This window comes from Protomyctophum bolini (genome assembly GCF_963924005.1).
Source record: "Protomyctophum bolini genome assembly, chromosome: 6".
NCBI classification, from domain to species: domain Eukaryota; kingdom Metazoa; phylum Chordata; class Actinopteri; order Myctophiformes; family Myctophidae; genus Protomyctophum; species Protomyctophum bolini.
This window is the reverse complement of record NC_137867.1, coordinates 35,976,358-35,996,669: the sequence shown is the minus strand read 5'-3', so window position 1 is coordinate 35,996,669 and position 20,312 is coordinate 35,976,358. Positions and strand designations below refer to the sequence as shown.

Here is a 20,312-nt window from a genome sequence, read left to right as displayed (position 1 = left end):
GAGGCCCCTACCAATTACACAGTATTCAGGAATGCAGAATCTGAACCACAGAAAGAGCCATGGACAAAGGCTCATGGCTATCCCATTTTGGATGTATAAGTATATGGCTTATGGTGTGTCACAGAAAAACGTTTATGAACAACAGCATAAAAATAGTTTCCGTAAAGCCTGTTTGTCTCCGTAAAGACAAATATGTGCCACAACGCAATGAACTTTACTGAATCCAAACTGCACACTTCTGCAAACAATTAGTGATGACCCAAGCACTGTAAGCTGTGTTACAGAGAGAGAGAGAGACTAAGAGAGGGGGGGAGAATTCTTGTGAAGGAAAGAAGGGGGAGTGACAGAGAAAAGGGAGAGGGGAACTTGTGCACAATTACAGCAGGGATTTATAGCCTGAGAAACAATTTATAAATCACAGCGCCTAAGCTAATGTGCTCCAGATTGTTCTCCATGCAGCTGCAATTTTGGTCTGCGTGAAACGGCATAATAAACCTGGCTGGAGGACATGTTTGGGTGGTGGCGGGGCGGAGAGAGACGCTGAGATTGTGGGTGGGGGCTTCGGAAGGCAAGGCCCTGAGTTTGCAAACTTTTGGAGGTGTTCTGGACAAAGAGACTGAGAGAACGTGTTTTTGTTAAGGGCTCGTGTGAGATCTTGCAGAGGTGCAAGACAGAATTGTCGATCTGGTCAGACATGTGAGAATGTCTTCGCACAAGCATAACAAATAGGACCTCTCAAATAATGCAAACAATATCAATGAGAAGGGGTTTTTTTTACATAGTGGAAAGCCAACAATAGTGGTACAGCAAACAACACAACAAACTACCGTTGCACTAATTCCTAATTTATATTATTTTTGGCATGGAACACAGTTGTACAATTACATAAATCAGGGTTCAGAGTCACAAATTTATACTTCATTCCACAGCTTTGTCATACAGAAATTTAATACAACACAATTTAAAGTGGAAAAACTGTAGTTTTTAGTTCCATTGAAAATAGGCCATGTCACTTCCAACACTTGTCGGAAGTGGCTACATACAAATTGTTTGTAAGCCTCTAAGCTAGCATTATTAACTATGCATCCCTGACAAAGGCCTCACTGACAGCTTAGGCGAGATGAATTTTATGCAGCCGATTATGATAAGAAAATTCGAAACGTTGAAAATTAATCCCCTTATTGACGCCATAGGCCGTTTGGAAAAGGGGATCAGGTCTGTAGGACTGGTGTGGACGAGGGGATCGGATATGCCAAGGGAAGACCGGGCTTTGGTGGCCACTCAGCCAACTGGCCCCGAACCTTGACCCCTAACCCTTCACCCTGGGGGGCAAACAAAGCTCTGAGTGACATCTGAAACTAGACACTCTATGGGGAGAGAGTGTCTGGACAGGACTCAAATGACCCATTAACTCTGCAGAAAAGATTTATGGGGATTTATTTAATTCTCCTCTTCAAACTCTCCAAATGAAGATACGGCTCTTATCACACACAATCCAGCAACGCTACTAATTAGAGTTCTATATATAATTTAATCTTGTTTACTTGCCAATATCTCCATGAATTTAAAAAAAAACATTCTGTAATCCACAGCCCTGAACAGCTTCATTCATACGAGTATGAAAGTATCAAAATTAATTCTGGAAAATGAAAGCAACATGAACACTAAGAGAGACTAACTTACTGGTGCATGTTCACCATCCTTTGAAGGAATCCATAGAATGGATTACGTAAAAACGGGCCCTTGGCATTAGCATATTGTAAACAAAAACAAGAGAGAGAAAAAGTTGATGGCAAATGTGGCAATGGTGAATGTGAGCCTTCATCTTCAGAACGCTGAAAGCCACTGTAGTATTTAAATCAGGCAAGGAGGGAGGAAGACGGGGCTGAGCATTCTGTAGCTCAGCTGTGAGGCTCTAAGCCGTTGCCCTAGGGTCTTTGTCCTGCCTTTCAGGGCAAGTCTGAGGTAGTCAAAGACCCTATTCATGACCGGCGCTCCCCCTGCCAACACACCCATACAGCCCCAGTCAAGTCAGCCGAGCGCTATAGAGCCTTCCCATTTCACACGAGAATCAGACCTGCCCCTAAAGCCTGCTTCAGGGATTTCCAATAGCCAGCCCTCCAGCCCATGTACAAATCAAACAAAAGGGCTCCTTGGCCTACTCCATGTCATATAGGGCCGATTAGACCTTTTTTCCCCCCAAATGTAGCTACTCTGAATTTGAAGCAAATAAGTCAGTCACATTTGTAGGGATTTGGTATCCAGCCATGTAAATGGATGAGGGATTATGTCAGTGGAGGTGCAGGACCCCCCCCCCCCCCCCACACACACACACACACACATATATACAGAGGAAGATCCACCATATACCTACATACCGGGGCCGGCAGTGTTTTAAAACAAGATGTCCTAGGAGAAATCTTTTGTATTTTGTGTAGTAAACAATATCGCTTTGGACAATGCGTTGAGTCAACAATAGGCATACGTTTCCAACTCAAAACCAACAAAAGAAAAAAACCTGGAAGACATCCAATTCACCTCTGTGTCAGTCGGTGCATCAACAAGGGGGGAAAACAAAAAACTTAAATAAACCAAAACATCGATCCTATCAATAATTTAGGGAAGCCACAGGGGAATCCCACACTAACGAAATGAAATAATATCCATGTCTGAGGAAAAATAAAACTATTGCCCTTTCCCCCCCAGTTCTTCTAACAGGATCCACAAGTGTGGCTGGAGAGATAAGGAGGTTACACATTTAAGATGACTTGTGTCTTTGCTCTGGCTTTAATCAAATTCGACACGCTGCAGAACATTGTGAGTCATTAACAAGTACAATTGGTTTACTGGGGTTACTGGAGGTAGCAAAGGGCACCCAAAGGCAAAGTCATTATCAGTGTCAGCCAGGACAACAGCTCCAACAACTCTACTAAGAAGGGTAAACTTGGAAGAGTTGTTTCGATCCTGCCTGGTTGTCATAAGCACTACTGGGACTAAGCAGACAGACAAAAGGCGTATTGTTGAAATGCATGTACATTGCACATATATTATTATCCCAAGAACATTTTTCCAAATCCTGCTTCATCCCCTGACCTTTTCAACTCGATGCTTTCGACTTGCACCCCTGGAGCACTGTTAGACAAACCTCATAAAAGTGATCATATGGAAATATGTGGTGTGCTTCTATACTCATAAAACCGGGAAACATCCACATACCTCCCTATAGGACCTGTGTTCCTTCTAAATCATGGCAATGTAATAATTACAGCAATACATTTTAGCTACTTGCGGTTTTAAATCAAGAGTTGAGACGGAGTAGCACGTCAGTTTCAACTTAACATTTTGATCGTGTACATGTTTTGTTTTTTTACAATCTTAGCCAGTTTGGATACTACAGTATACAGGAAAGTGAGGGCGGAGAGAGGACATGCAAGTTGCAACGCAGCTAGAATTGGACCAGGGACATTGCGATTTTGTGCTCATCACGCTATCTGTTCAGTATACTGGCACACCCTGTGACCGTGACTGTTAATGTTCAGTGTCACTTGGGTGGGGGTATTTCATCAGTGAGCGGAAGGTTGATCCATGCAGCCGATCACAAGGAGTACATACTGTAGGTTGCAGCTAAGAGTGTGTGCAGGTGCAACGCGTTGACTTGACACCCGTCTACCAAAGAGGCCTTGAGCTGCTGAATCAGCAGTCCAAAACTCACTGTACCGTTACGGGGGACGTGCTCAGTGGGAAGCAGCCGAACTGATTTATAACTCCGACCAGAAGAACAGCTGCTCTGCTCACTGTCAAGTCAACTAACCTCATCCTTGGACTTGATATCCATCCACTGCTTTATTTAGTACACCTCGGACGTCTCCGAAAAGCCTCGCTGATACTGCCCAGAGAAAGCATTTCCCTCGGCCTATGTGTGAACTTCAAGTGAAACCTGATAAAAATCTGAGTGTCGCTGATACTACATGTGCATGATCTGATAGCCTCCTCCCGCTGCTGGCTGATTGGGCTGTGGCTGTGAGGGAAACGGCAGCAAAGCATTGTGGTCCGGCGTGGCGGAGTAGCCCTAGCTGCTCTGTGGGAGACAGAATCCCTCAGATAAGTAAGAGCCGCAAGGTCTGTGTAGCGGCGGTTTACAGGCCGCCGCAAGGAGCTAAACATGGAAGTAAAGAGACGCTTGTATGACGCGTACGCAATGAATTCAGGTCCATTCCAGCTGTCAGTTTTACCGTTTTATTCTTGTCACCACACGAAGTTACAACAGTTCCCAGGCTGTAGCTATAACTGAACGTGGTTGTTAATGGTGATAGCTGGTGCGTTTTATACGGTCAACAGAAATGTCTTCTCCCACGCTCACCTCCTATCTCTATCAAACTTCCCTCACCCAAGTGACAGGTAACGCCATGAAATCTAGAGTGGCAGCGCCCCAGCCCCGGTGACACGCCCACTACCTAGGCAGTGCCCATTAAAGTGACATACCTTACGTCAATAATAATAGCACATTAGAACGCAACATATTACGGCTCCTACATTCCGGCCCCTAATTATGGGAACACAATAATTACAATCATGCATTAGGCTATGTAGGAGACAGTAAAAAAAAACGTTAAAGGGTCTTCTTCTTCATGCCAAAAAAGACAAAAATCCGCATAATAAAGTGATATAGTCCATCACTCACTGAGTCCAGTTTGGGAAAAACCAAAGTCATAGTTTGTGTGTGCAAAAAATGTCAATCATGTGTGGCAGTGTGTGCAAAGGTCTATGAAGGTCAAGGTCAGCTGTAGTCCTCAGGGATCTTCTGCTTCCAGTAGCAGGCACACCTTGGTGATAGGCCTGTCCAGACAGCTTGTCTTTGTTTTGACCTGCACACGACGCACAAGTCCTCTTCTATCTGGTGTAGTTTGCACAACCCTTCCAGTGAGCCATGAGTTGCGTGGTGCTGAGTCATCAACTATGAGGACGATATCTCCAGGAATTAAGTTGCGCTTGACTCTTGACCACTTCTGGCGTTCCTGAAGTAGAGGTAAGTATTCCTTGATCCATCTTTTCCAAAACAGGTCGGATATGTACTGTACTTGCTTCCATCTGCGTCGAGCGTACACATCCTCCTTTATAAAGCATCCTGGTGGCAACGATGGCTTGGTTTTGAGCAACAACAGATGGTTAGGAGTTAGTGCTTCCAAATCATTTGGATCCGTTGATGCTCTGGTAATGGGTCGGCTGTTGATGATGGATTCCACTTCGCAAAGAACTGTGTGAAGGCCTTCTTCATCCAGGTTTTGCACTTTCAGGATGGAATTCAGTACCTTTCTCACAGATCTTATCAGCCTTTCCCAGACTCCTCCATGGTGTGATCCAGTAGGTGGATTGAATGTCCACTTGATTCCTTTCTGAAGTAGGGTGTCATTGATTTGAGCCAGATTCCAACCTTCCATTGCCTCTCTCAATTCTCGCTCAGATCCAACAAAGTTGGTTCCATTATCTGAGCGCAGTTCCACCACTTGTCCTCTTCTTGAGATGAAGCGTCGAAGGGCATTGATGAATGAGTCCGTGTCCAGTGACGGTGCTACCTCGATGTGGATGGCTCTTATCGCCAAGCATGTGAAGAGAACTCCATATTTCTTCACCATACTCCTTCCTCTCTTAACCTCGAAAGGTCCGAAGTAATCGACTCCGACATGAGAGAATGGAGGATCATCTGGTGAGACTCTATCCTGAGGCAAATCTGCCATCTGCTGGTGCGCAGGAGTTGCATGCAGACGCCTACAGACAATGCACTTGGACAGAACTCTCCTTATAGCCACACTAGCACCAGGGATCCAATATCTTTGGCGCAGACACGATAGCATGTGGTTACGACCTCCATGTCCTACATCTTGGTGTACTTGCTGCAGAATTATGTCAGAAATGTGAAGATCTTTCGCCAATATGGCTGGATGTTTACTTTCTTCAGGCATAGCCGATCTACTTAGTCGTCCTCCAACTCTCAGAATGCCATCTTCGAGTATTGGGTTGAGCTTGTAGATGTGACTGGATGCTTTCACATTTTCTCCTTTTTCCAGACAGCTGATCTCATCAGGAAACCTCTTTCTCTGACAGAAGCGGACAATTTCCATCTCTGCCTCTTTGACTTCCTCCACTGAAAGAGAACTGCCAGCCTGTTCCTTGACCATCTGCAACTCCTTTTTCAATTCTCTTTCCTGTTGTTCTTTATTCAAGCCTGATTGTGCAAGAGTCACACTCAATTGCTTCCTCTTCCGACTGAGACGCAGTAGCAGGTTCTTAACCTTGAAGATCCACCCAACAGTCTTTTTCAGTCTGTTCCAAGAAGAAAAGTGATTGATCAAGCGGGCTACTGCATCAACTTCCTCTTCAGCCTGTATTGCGTTCACCGAGAGACTCATCTTGACCTCCGGGTCGTCCGGTGAGATCTTTAAGGAGTCATCAGGGTTTACAGGCCATTCCTCTTCAGACCTAGTCAGAAACATAGGTCCAGAACCCCACATGTCATCCTTCAGGAGTGTTTCCACCTTGACTCCCCTGGAGGCCATGTCAGCAGGATTGCTTGCGGTGTTGACATACCTCCACTGAGATGGATTTGACACGCTGAGTATCTTTGAGACCCTGTTGGCTACAAAGGTCTGAAACCTTGAGGTCTCGTTCCTGATATACTTCAGTACTGAAGTACTATCGGTCCAAAAAATTGAGTCTTGAAGTTGCATTTGCAGCTCCTTCCTCCACAACTTGTCCATTCGACTTGCCACCATGGCAGCCGTGAGCTCCATACGAGGGATGGTTATGGCTTTCAATGGGGCGACTCGAGCTTTACCCATGACGAAGGCACAGTGCACTTCTCCGTGGATGTTGTGTAATAACAGGTAAGTAACAGTTCCATACCCGTTTTCACTAGCGTCTGCAAAGTGGTGCAGCTGGGCAGAAGTCACTTCCCCAAAATCCTCCGGTTTCAAGCATCTGGGCACTTTAAAATCTTCAAGTTGACAGAGCTCCTTTAGCCAACTTGTCCAGTCTTCAGCAGCTGTGGCTGGTACAGCATCATCCCAACCCAGATCCTTCCTGCACAGGTCTTGAAGGATGATTTTGGCTGACAGCACCACAGGCGCCAAGAATCCTAAGGGGTCATAGATCGAACTGACTGTGGAGAGGATCCCTCTTCTGGTCAAGGGTTTGTCGCTGAGAGTGAGCTTGAACATGAACGCATCAGACTGAATACACCACTGCACACCCAGTGCCCTTTCAACAGGAAGTGTGTCGTTATCCAAGTCCAGATCCTTCACTTCTTTCGCTCTCTCCTTTGATGGTATGGCAGCCAGCACGCTCCGTCGGTTGCTTATCCACTTCGTGAGTTTGAAACCCCCTTTAGCACAAAGTGCCCGTAGATCTTGGTACAGTATGACTGCCTCCTCTTCCGATGTCACTGAAGCCAGACAATCATCCACGTAGAAATTGTTGAGGATTGTTTCAGTCACGCTGGTTGCGAAATGGTTCTTATTATCCTCTGCACACTTCCTCAGAGCAAAACATGCACAACTTGGTGAAGATGTGGCTCCGAACAGATGTGCAACCATTCTGTGCTCTACCAGGTTCTTCCCATGGTCTCCGTCCGGCCACCAGAGAAACCTCAGCAGATCTGAATCTTCAGATGTCACCTTGACCTGATGGTACATGGCCTCGATGTCTGCCATGAGTACAACGGGCTCCTTCCTAAATCTGGTCATCACACCGATGAGTGTGCCGGTAAGGTCTGGGCCTTGTAGAAGCTGTGCATTCAATGATGTTCCTTGAAATGTAGCTCCGCAGTCAAATACGACCCTGATCTTCCTCTTCTTTGGGTGATAAACACCATGGTGTGGTATATACCATACCCTGCCATCACTCCGGTCCAGATCATCAACAGGCACCCTTTCTGCATAGCCCTTGGAGATGATGTCATTCATGAAAGCAGTGTAGTCCGCATGAAATGAAACATTTTTATGAAACCTCCGTTTGAGGCCCAGAGCACGCTGTTCTGCTACTCTCCTGTTGTTGGGCATGTTCACATCCCGTTTCCTCAAAGGCAGGCCCATGGTGTAATGGCCGTCAATTAGTTCAGCATACTTTGTGACGTACTCCATGAACTGACCATCTTCTCTTGACAAACCAATCTGCTCATCATCTTGAATGCATTCAGGAAAATCGACTTTTAGCTGTTGCTTCCACAGCTCATCAAGGTTTGCAACTGAGATCCTATTCACTGTGACATTTGGATGTATATACGCATTGTCGTTCCTTATGTCTCCTCTGAGAGGTCCATTTACTGTCCAGCCCAGCATAGTTTTGACTGCATAAGGGCCACCATCTGCGCTTCGCGCCACTTGCCATGGTTCCAAAGCCTTGGGCACGTTGGTTCCAATCAACAGGTCAATGTCAGAGTCAATTTCTGTAATTTTCACATGTTTCAGATGTGGCCATCGTTGCAGGTCTGTCTGCCGTGGAATGTTGCCTCTATTTACTGGCATGGTCTTCTGTGTGTACATCTCAGGTAGGTCACATGAAGAATCACTGTCCAGACCAGACACTTCCAATCCTGCAACAATGTGGCTTCCAATAATTTTCTCCTGGCCCATTGTCCTAAGGAGTATGTTTGTTTTTCTTCCCCTGAGATTTAGCTTGTTCATCAGTCTCTCCGTGCAAAAAGATGCTGTGCTCCCAGGATCCAGGAAGGCGTATGTAATCAACGTCTCTTGTCCCTTCTTGGACTTGATCCGAACCGGTACAATGGCTAGTGTGCAGTCCTGCTCACCAGCCCCTGTTAAACCACTGGATTGAACAGTGATCAGAGCACTGCCCACTGCAGTCTCTGCTTCTCCTGTTACACGTGGTTCTCTGCCTTTTGAGTAATGAAGGAGGGTAGGATGCTTTAGATTGCAAACCTTGCATGACAGGCGCTTCCTGCATTCGCGGGATACATGTCCTATACATAGGCATCCAAAACACACACCATGATCTCTTAAGAAATCAATTTTCTCATCGTGCATCTTCTTCTCCAATTGATGACACAGATCCAACGTGTGTTTCCCTCCACAAAACAGGCAGACTGTGGCTCCATCTAAATTTCTTTCTTCCACTGTTTCAATGGTGGTGGCAAAGCTGCTCCCCTTTGCCTTTGGACGAGTTTGGGATTTAGCTTTCCACGCCTCATTTCCTGCTGCTGGAGCATCTTGTATGTCCCCAAAAAGCGGATCACTTGCAATCTTCACTTCCCTCTCGATGAAGATGACAATGTCAATGAAAGTGGCTCTTTGGTTGCTCATTTCCTGTAATTCACAGGCCTTTGTTCTCCATTTATCTCTCAATTTGTAGGGCAGTTTCTTAATGATGGTCATCATATTGGTAGGTGTGTTCAACTCATACATATAGTCAACCTCCTCCATGGCGTTGCAACAACCTCTCAGGAATAGACTGTATGCCTGTAGAGCCTTTACGTCTTCAGATTTGATTCCCGACCATGACAGTGCTTTTTCCATGTAGGTGGAGGCGATTTTATGTGCATTCCCAAAATGCTCCAATAGCAACGCCTTAGCCTTGGCATATCCTTGATCATGAGCCATATGCTGACAGCTTCTGACCAGCTCCCTGCACTGCCCTCTGGTGTACTGCTCAAGATAATACAGGCAGTCTGTAGGGTTGTCATTGTTTGTTTCAATGCTGCGCTCAAATGCCCTTATAAATGAGTGATACTTTAGACAGTCACCATCAAAAGCCTCAATTTCTCTTTTCGGCAGGAATGACATAAATTGTTGTTGGACAAGCAGGGCTGTGATTTGGTTTTGTTGCTCCAAAACTGTTATGAGTTGATCACTGCTGCTTGTTGAGGGCTGATTCCTTGTTGGGTGAATGTTTTGTATGGCTGGGTGAATGCCATGCTGATGACCTCCATGTTTCATTTTAGGTTGTGTGCCTAATGCATGTGAAGCTGATTTGGGCTTGCCACCTGTTGGCTTGTTATCAGGCACATATGACCTGGCATCCGCACTCAGTGGTTTGTTCATTTTCCTTTTTCCTCTCTCCAAATATGAGTTCATGCCATTGGATGCAGGCCTCGATGCTCCACTAGCAACATAAGAAGAGCCTTTCAAAACCTTTACTTTAGCCTGTGAGGCTTCAACTGCCACGTCAAGTTCAAGTTGCTGTTTTTTCCTTTTTAGCGCTGCCTCCTGCTCCTCTAAAGCATGACTGTCCTTTAAACGTTGCTGTTTTATCGCTGCCTCCTGCTCCTCTAAAGCATGAATGTCCTTTAAACGTTGCTGTTTAGCAATCAGAGCTGCCATGTCAGCCTCTTCGGCTCTAATGCGGGCTGATGATGTTCTTGAACCAGTGCTGGACAGCCTGGACTTAGATTTAGCAGAGCTTGGCCTGCCAGACCCCCTGCTTCCAACATTCGACACACTGTCATTTGGACTGATCTCATCTTCTGCACAAATATCTGTATGTTTCTCAGAGTGGATTGACACATGAGTCTGCCCTTCATGTTGGTCAGTCACAATTGTGGAGGAAACATCATGTACAGTGATATTTAGCATTCTTAAACCAGTTTCAGCGAGCCATAGTTGTCCATCTTCAATAAAACCATTATTGTTTCTGAGCACATTGTTGAACCATTCATTTTGTCTGGTTTGTTCCTCCTCAGGCAGTAAAGGAATCACGGTTTGGTGTAACTGAGCGCAATCATGAACCATTTTTATTAGTAGGTCAAGTTGACATTTCACTTGTGTGGCATTTTCATCACATTGCATTTGGTCTTTCATTGATTTTGTCATATCCTTCATTTTGTGTACCATGACTCTACGTTCCTTTTGTAGAGTTTCAATTTTGTTTGCAAGTGCTTTTGCAGTGGGTTTGCTTTCTCTTTTTGTTTCCTCCATTTTTGAACCATTGACGTTTGACATTCTAAACAGCAGCAGCAGTGCTCAGCGGCACACAAAGATCGTTCACTTTCACTTTCACAGCAATACAATTCCAGTCTGTTTGTCAACAACCAATCAATTCACCAATTCCACTTCCTCATGGAAAACACCCAACAAAGCAACACAACACACAAGCAACAACAACACGTCCCCAATGGACAAGCGGCACTGCAGTAACAACAACAACTAAACAGTCAACGAGTCAAGTCAACTTTATGTTAATTTACCGCAATAGCCTACCGCTTCTGTTGCGCTCTGCTCAGTCTGCTGTCGTTTTGCCGACGGGCTGTTTTCATGAATGAATGAGGCAGGCAGCTCCGGTGTCCAATACAACGGTGAAGTCCATTTGTGAATGAAAGCTTTGTCTTCCGTGTCACAAACAGTGAAGAACAAGTCTCGCTGTCACGATCCAAAGCGTCCCAATGCGATCCAAGGAATCCACGATATAATGTCCATTTCCCACGGATCTACACTTCGATGGACCGACGTTCTGTTGACAATGTAGCGGCGGTTTACAGGCCGCCGCAAGGAGCTAAACATGGAAGTAAAGAGACGCTTGTATGACGCGTACGCAATGAATTCAGGTCCATTCCAGCTGTCAGTTTTACCGTTTTATTCTTGTCACCACACGAAGTTACAACAGTTCCCAGGCTGTAGCTATAACTGAACGTGGTTGTTAATGGTGATAGCTGGTGCGTTTTATACGGTCAACAGAAATGTCTTCTCCCACGCTCACCTCCTATCTCTATCAAACTTCCCTCACCCAAGTGACAGGTAACGCCATGAAATCTAGAGTGGCAGCGCCCCAGCCCCGGTGACACGCCCACTACCTAGGCAGTGCCCATTAAAGTGACATACCTTACGTCAATAATAATAGCACATTAGAACGCAACATATTACGGCTCCTACAGTCTGGAAGCCAGCCTACCTCAGGATAACAGGCAAAGGGATAGCAAGACCCATATCTGCCCCAGTTTATGTCCTCCCCCCCACTTACACACACACACACACACACACACACACACACACACACACACACACACACACACACACACACACACACACACACACACACACACACACACACACACACACACACACACACACACATCTCATCAACAATCTCTATTCTTTCCTCTCTCTCTCCCTCTCTCTATCCATCTCTCACTCTCCTGCTGCCTGTGTTGCCTAAACTGAAAACAGCTGTTTGGAATACCAGACTGATGAAACCCTATTTAGATTTTTTTTTTCTCTCTTCCTGCTGTACAATCAAGTTTTATTAGCACGGAGTGAAGAGTTTAAGGTACAATTATGGAGGGAAAACATTTCTTTATATGAAATAAACAATGAGGGTTGCGGCCATGTTGTGGCTACTTATTATACTTGGGGGCAGCCTTATAGCAGCATGTACCGACACTAACGACCCCCCCACACACGCGCGCGCATACACATACACTCGCACACACATGCAATTCTCATCAATCAAACAAGAGTCCAGATCACCTGGGAGTGAGGCTGATTAACCCCCGAACCCCCTGATAAAACCAGAGAGACTGTTTCCCTCGTTCTCCATGGCTCTACCATTATACCACGGAGCAGACATTACTGAGCTGGTATTCACATGACACTTGATACATGCATATACACCCCCCCCCCCTACACACACACACACACACACACACACACACACACACACACACACACACACACACACAGTACACCTCCGTCCATCACTTATTTTCATGACAATCTGTGCTTTCACTTTTGATGATTATCACCTGTCTGACATAGAGGGGAAATTCTATTTTTTGGTGGTGGTGGAAACTACACTTATAGTCACGGTCTTGACAGTGAAGTTGAGCCGTTTTCGATTGCTGCAAGTCTAACTCCTGTAACTCTCTGAGCAGTGACAGCCTGTCCCAAGCATATGACAGAAAAGAGAGCATCCAAAATGAGAGGACTGCATTCATTAGAAATACGCTAACAATATGAAGTGTGCGGATATGAGTAGCAAATGACAATATGCATAAAAAAGTGATTCTCTTCGATAATTGACTGCGAGTGAATGAGCACACGGGACCAGGTGTATTCCGGCTCATCTCCATTGTCAGGACGTTGTCACAACACCTTCTCAAAAAGTGCCCTTAAAAATGACACATTCCTACTAAGGAAAAGCACACACTGTACAATGCATACTGTAAACCAACTCAGGTATATACGAAACATATCTTTGAGTTAGGGAAAAGCAGTGTACCAGATCTCAAACTGCATAGTAGCACCGGCCAAAACATAACGAACGAGAAAAACACATAAATTGATAAAAAACACATTTGCACACATATTCATCTTGGCACATCAAAGGGATTCATTGATGTCACTGAACGCAGGGAGTCTGCATGCGGCTGGAGAGAGGGGAGAGGGGTGGTTATCCTTGCCTCAAAGGGTGCTGAGATGCTCCTGATGGGCCCTGCTCTTGAGAAGCCAGAGAGTGCTATAAACAGAATATCTAATGTCGAGCGGGAGGGGTGGGTAGGTACTCTAGCACTAGCAGGCTACGGGGTGGCGAGAGGAACCGACGCCAGCTCACGCTTTCCACAGAGACCGGAGCAGAGAGGGGCTGGGAGGGAGGGAGGGATAGAGAGACAGGGACTGACACCATTTCACACAAGTTCTACACAAGTGCAGTTAGGAAAGGGAACATGTAGCTCGCTCCCCAAGTCTGAGGTCTGAAATGCAAACGCCCTACACACCACGATCCTCCTATATGACACAGGACAGGAACATCCTGAAAGTCCAACGTGCAACAGATACTGACGAGCATGTATTCTCTCTCCAACTATAACTTCTACTGACACATACATACTGTGGACCTGTGACAAATTTTCTTTCTTTTTTGTGTGTGGGGAAATTCTTTTGCTGAAGAAACACAAAACTCTGTAAAGCTGAAGATGCTAAACGTTAACACTTGCATTCATATTTTATGATGACACTATAATTGCATCAGGCACTGATGAGTTAATTGAATTGCTTTGATTTACGATTCGGTAATTAAAAACTGGTGACTGACCTTAATTCCACTCGCGTGATATGATATAGTAATTTTTCGGTTATACATCTGCGTAAACATACAAGCGATTTTGTAGTGTATGTGTATAACATGCAGTCAATCTGTTGTTAATGTGACGCAAAGAAATGAAACATTAAATCCATGGTTGATGAAATATTTTAAAACAAACAACTCCATGATCAGTTTCCTCAAGTCTTAAAATAATTTAAAACGTATAAATAAATTACTCAGGAACAAGACGTACTGTATGCCAGCTCGGGTCTTTTGGAGACTGCCTCCAATCTTTACTTTTAATTGAACGTTGAGACTAAATGGATGTAGATGTTGTTTGCCTTTAAAGGGGGAGGGGGGGGGAAATCTTTTCAAAAATATAAACTTAGTCAAAAATGTTAGCTCTGTTGACACAGTCCTTGGTTAAAAAAATATTTGCAAGCCAACATTCAGGATTGCTCTCAGCAGTGGCATACAACACTGAGGGTTGTCAGAATGTAAGCTCCATACACTGTTCCCTCTGTTGCACAGAATCCACAGCCCCTCACCTGAAATCCACCCCCCCATACACACAGACATGCTCACCAGTGCATGCACACAGACATACTTGCACACAACCATACACACGTGCGCAGTCTGCACACACACACACACACACACACACAACAGAGTAATGCCTTAAACTTAGTTGCGTGTGTGCACCGCACAACTAAAATAGCAGCTCTACAAGGTCTCAATGCGTCACAGCGAGACACGTTGTGAGTTTATAGATCTGCTATTTTCGGTGTGCGACACCCATGTGCAACGAGTATATATCTCGGGCTTAAGTGGAAAAGCCAAGTGAGTAACCTGATGAAAAGATACCTCCACACAAACACGGTTTGCTTATGCAGGGAGAGGCTCTTTTATTCAACAGGACAATGTCGCTGTTGACTTTTCTTTGTCTGCACATTTTTAAGCACCAAAAGCAACAGAAAGAACGGAGAAAAAAGACGTCAGAGAGGCATGCAACTGTAGTCTCCTAACATGTTCAGACTTATGCAGGCTTTCTATTCGAGGCTCAATCCCGAACATTTTTCTATTCAACGACCATGCATGGGATTTTGAGAGCCCCCACTGTGTGTGTGTGTTTGATAAAGATATATTTGAGTGACTAACCTCCCTCTCACTTACTTGCAACATCTCACACACAAGAGACATTTCACTCTTTACTGATGATGATGTACTAGGAGAGTTATCTAGACTGCTGATGAGGCTGATAGAGGTGGTGTCAAGCAGTCTGTGCTCACTGCTCGGCAATTAAACCTTGCACTAATCCTGCGCTAGACGCAAGCGAGTGAAGGGAAAAAAAACATATCAATGAATCTCTAGACCACACCTCATAACAATGACAGGGATTTTGACAACTCTCAACGCAAGGGGGGGGGGGGGGACTCGCTGGCCCTCCACCACACACCAGGCAAAAGTCTGGTGGAACATCTTTCCAGGCATAAAACCTTCCTCCTCCTCCAGTCTCGATGGATTACAGCGGAATGTCAACTCAGAACAGGCTTTAAATCAGTTATGCTTGCCCCTCGGGGGAACTTTGTGCTGATCCCATCTAGGCCTGTCTCTCATTGCTCATGATAGGGGTTGCTACATCCACACTTAAAGTTATGTCTAAAACCATAACCAGCCATTGTAATTCTGCAGCACACACTGCAGAATTGCAAAGTTGCGTTGACGGCTTATTATAGAAACGACGGGAAAGGAACACTCAACGATGCTCTTTTTCATATTCATGACATATTATTAAAACATATTGTGTGTGTGTGTGTGTGTGTGTGTGTGTGTGTGTGTGTGTGTGTGTGTGTGTTTGTGTGTGTGTGTGTGTGTGTGTGTCTGTCTGCTATTACCCAATACACTGTGCCATCAACAGAATGTCATGAAACTTCCTACATTATGTCTTTAACTCACTCAATATCTGATATGTGGTTAAGATTGGTGGCCAAAGTTCAAGGTCGACAATGATGAGCCATGTGGCTGAACTATGGACACCCAGATTCCCCTCGTTTTAGAGGAGGGAGTTGTAAACAGATTCAAGAGGGAGACTACGAAAGCATGCATTCCTAAAGTTAGAAACCTTCTATTCTGTCAGCCAATTAGGAGAGCCTGCAGATATACACATACAGGGAGAGTGTACATACTGTATCACAGTAGAGCTCATTAGTTAAACTAACTGGTTGACCCAATGTTTACACAGGCTAGTGGCAAATAGTCCCTGCTAAATCCTACTGTCTCAGTATGTGCCGTTAAAAGCTTGCCACTGAACTCCAGTGATTTGTATGAACAAATATAGAAAATTCTTAGCATGACGCAGAAGAAAAATGAAATAAGAGTTCAATGTCTCATCGTTGAAATTCACAGCATTTTCAGTGAGGAGTGTGTTTACCTTGCTGCAACATGGCAAACACTCCAACAGCTTAAGATGCCTCAGTTTGGTATACATTCTAAAGTATGCCAGCCATTGTCTGCCTGCTTTTTTTTCTACCAGTGTGGTGATTGACATAGTAGGCACAGACTGGCCCGTTGACCTCATTCTGAATTCCTTCTTTAATATGGGGGCTTTAACCACCAGATTTTAAATCCTTAGTAATTATTAGTTACCTTGCAGTGAGCAATGAGAACAATCTTTTTGTCCTCATTCCAATGTTTGCTTTACCGAAGACAAAAAAACACATATAAGGAAGGAGGCAAAAGGATTTTAAATTATATGAGCCACAGAGACAAAACAAAGTGACGACAAGATAAAGGCTTTCTGACATATTTAGGCACTTACTTCAGCCTATTAGTCTATTCCGTCAATAGTAAGAGTTGCCATAGTTTTCTGGGGGGGGACGGGGGACACGACATCTGATCATTGCTGAAGGGAGATGAATAAATCAGCACGCCGCAATAATAATAAAAAACACAGTTCTATCATAGCAGCACAAGTACGCTACTCACATTATCCCTACAAACTCTGGTGGTTAATTTTTTTTAAGAAAACAAAAACAAATGACAGTTTCTCCACAGAGCCGTATGCAGCACCTAGTGTGAGAGGAGGAGAGTAGCCATTTAGTTAATGAGCCCCGATGGAGACCTCCAATGAAGCCATCAAGCCTGTTCAGAATAACAATGGTCAACTAACGCCTTTCTAATTGAATGGAAGGTACAGGGGAGGCAGGGGGGTGAGCTTGGAACAGTGAAAAGGAGATAGGGAGGGAGGGGGGGGGGTCTTTTCAGTCAAATGCATGCCCGGTCCTAACGAAAGCGCTTGTTTTTTTTCTCCCCTTCTTTTCGGAGGGCTGGGCTGGGGGCAGGTTTGGGGGGATGGACATGCTCTGAGAAACAGAGTAATCCAGTATGGGTTATTTCAAGGAACTTTGAATATTCATGTCCTTCAAGTGCATTTTAGATGGCATCACACAACATAATGCAGGCCACGCATATACTATGCAAAACACCAATTTTACATATTTAAATGCAATAAAGATTCGATACTCTTGTAAGCTATTATCTGACCTAGTATGAGTATTTTCCCCCTCCCCTTTTCAAATGTTATTACAGTGACCTATGCACGGTGTCATAGTTAATTACTGTATAATACATGACTACTTTGTCTAGTGTCCATCACCAGAGGTTCACTGTTCATACAAAATACATGTTCAAATGTGTGTTTACTGTATAGGCCATGCATGTCCAGAAAGCACTTCTACTTATTAAGTGCAACATTGTGTTAAAACATGGTAATTCAGCTGTTGGTTAGATGCATATCTATGGCTAGAACTAATCTCTTGCCTCACTTAAAACACCACAATTGATTTAATGGTCAACCAAAAGGCAATAAATTCCAACAACTATACCAGTTTAAAACCCACCACAAACAACATCTGTATGGTTGCCATCCCTTGTCAAGTACACTTAATACGTTTCACAACTGGCTCAGCTGATGTCATATACAATTCAATTCTTGTTTTGTGTGTAAAAGCATTAATATTACAACATGACTTCATGCAAACGCCTATTTTTCGACTTTTTACTGGCACTTGTAGTCTAGGCCTATGAAACAGGGCTCAGGCAGTTATCGGATGCTGCAGCTGATGCATTTGGAGGTGACTGACAACCAAACTCCTCAACATTTAAGTTTGTGAACTAATGAAACTCCTCAACATTTAAGTTTGTGAACTAATCAAAAAGTACTTAAGTAAGTGTATGCTAGTCTGTAAGAAGTAGCATATTCTGTCAGACACAAACGGTCCCAAATAGGCTGCGACTTGCAATAAAATCAACACCACGTCACGTCAAGTGTGAAAACTTTGGGCTTCATGTGAACTTGTCAAAACAGAAGGGTGACAGGGGGGAAACATCCCAAAAGAACAAAGAAGTAGTTAGTTACTCCTTGTGAGGCCACTCCGGGAAAATATGGCGGTCCGATACACTGCAGACATAACTTTTTCAAAGCATGATTCTGCTTGGTTGTGGACGGAGGGAAGGGTTGTGGTGGAGAAAGTAACAATACTTTGTTTCACTTCTTCTTACCGTTCTTGCGCTGGGAGACAACGAGCCGTTGGGCAGGTATGGGTTGGACAGATCTGGGATCATTAGAAATGGGTAGCCAGGGTAGTGGGGGCTCTTGAAAAATCCACCATCTTGCTGTCTCCTGAGTGCTGTGAGTGACAAATAAAGCGAGGAAATGTCAGAACAACAACAATAATAATAATAAAGCGCCAGGAAAAACATGCAAACAAAAAAACACTTTAAAACTCTACAGTTCTTTCTCTTTTTTTGTTACCTTCATGGAAGTAATCTCTGGCTTTCTCGTAACTTTCTATGTCGGGTCTGGTCTGGGGGCGCCTCTCAGCTTGCTGATAAGGAAAGGATACTACTAGTGAAAGTCTTCAAACAGCAACATTTAGATAATATACAAGACCCTTATTGGTACAAAGTGTGCAAGCAACTATTTCTACGCAAAACGCTCTTACCTCCGAATCCGACGAGCTGCTGTTATTCTCCGACTCGTTCACTAACGACGATTTCACATCATCCAAATCCCTTTCTGCCGACACGTTTTCGGATATTTTCTCCTCTTGCTCCCCTTCGTCTTTGAAAGAAATCATCTCATCGTTCGCCCCCAAATCATCTCCACCGCCTCCGTTTAATTGTGGCATTTTGGGGGACAAGAAAGGGGGACACTAGCCTACTTATAGAAAAGTAAATAAACACACTGCGTCTAAGATCTATGACACTTTTATCAGCACGAAATAAATTAGTCCAAATCGCTCTGACAGTCGATCCCTAAAACTAAAAAAACTTTGAAATCAATAGTGCATCTTTAAAGCTCCATGCTGACTTTTTTCTTCATATTTTCCAATTTTTCCATGACGAATCTTCTTCCAATAATCCACCGTGAAGTCCTCCACAAATTGTGGCGTGAGTTGCGCGCCGGATGCTGCAACTTAACTTCAGACAAAAAAGTTTTGTCTTCTGGTTGTTTGTCAACTTGTTGTAGCCTTGTGTTGTATATCTCCTTGTGACGAATGCGACGCGTTTCCCGGGAGAGCGACAATAATAATGAACTCTACTAGCGTCCAGGCGATTGATAGGTTGGTGAAGAATGACGCCCCGGTCACCTCCTGTTATCCATGTGTAAGAAACAATAGTTCAGACAAAAAGACAGCCAGGACAGGACGTCTTCACTGTAACAACCCACGGGGCGAACTAGCTGCAGTGTTCTTCTTGACTGTCTATCTGTCTGAGCACTGAGTCGATTGGTTTTTCTTTTCCCGAAGTTTTCAAGCAAACGTTTAACAATATCCCTACAAAGCGCGAAGCCCATAAACGGCAAAAATAGTAGCAAACCAGTTGCAAACAAATATATATATTAATAATAATGAAATTTTCAGCTAGAAGAAATAGCTGTTTCCCTCCACATTGCTGCCGGGGAATGCGCTCTAAACAACTTGGTTGTTCAAGTGGAAGAAAAGCGCAGCTTGTCCGTAGAGGAGGAGTTTGCACTGAAAACCGACACTTCATTCACCACCACCATGTAGATAAGCTATTCTTAACCCCCAAACGACCAACATACAGCCAGCCATGCTACCCAACATAACCATAAAACTAATTACAACTTCATCATCATACAGGAATAAGTGGTGGTATAGACAGAAAGGCTATTATGTCTTCATCTCATATGGAATACTTTTACAGACTACATAAACAAATAACCATTGCTTCATGGTGGATGCTTGTGTAATATTTTACACTCA

The 20,312-nt window shown here is 44.3% G+C and overlaps 1 protein-coding gene across 4 annotated transcripts in view; it reads right to left on the bottom strand.

The window, feature by feature from the left end:
- The window catches only part of tcf7l1b (transcription factor 7 like 1b), a 46,434-nt gene extending 26,452 nt beyond the window's left edge, over positions 1–19,982 (bottom strand). For all 4 annotated transcript variants that reach the window (XM_080766568.1, XM_080766569.1, XM_080766570.1 and 1 more), the window contains exons 1-3: positions 19,029–19,982; positions 18,839–18,911; positions 18,586–18,713 (exon numbers count right to left, since the gene is read on the bottom strand). In XM_080766568.1, the coding sequence (XP_080622694.1) occupies positions 18,586–18,713; positions 18,839–18,911; positions 19,029–19,214 (387 nt within the window). In that variant the 5' untranslated portion in view covers positions 19,215–19,982. The remainder of the gene's footprint in view (positions 1–18,585; positions 18,714–18,838; positions 18,912–19,028) is intronic.
- Between the last annotated feature and the right edge of the window lie 330 nt (positions 19,983–20,312).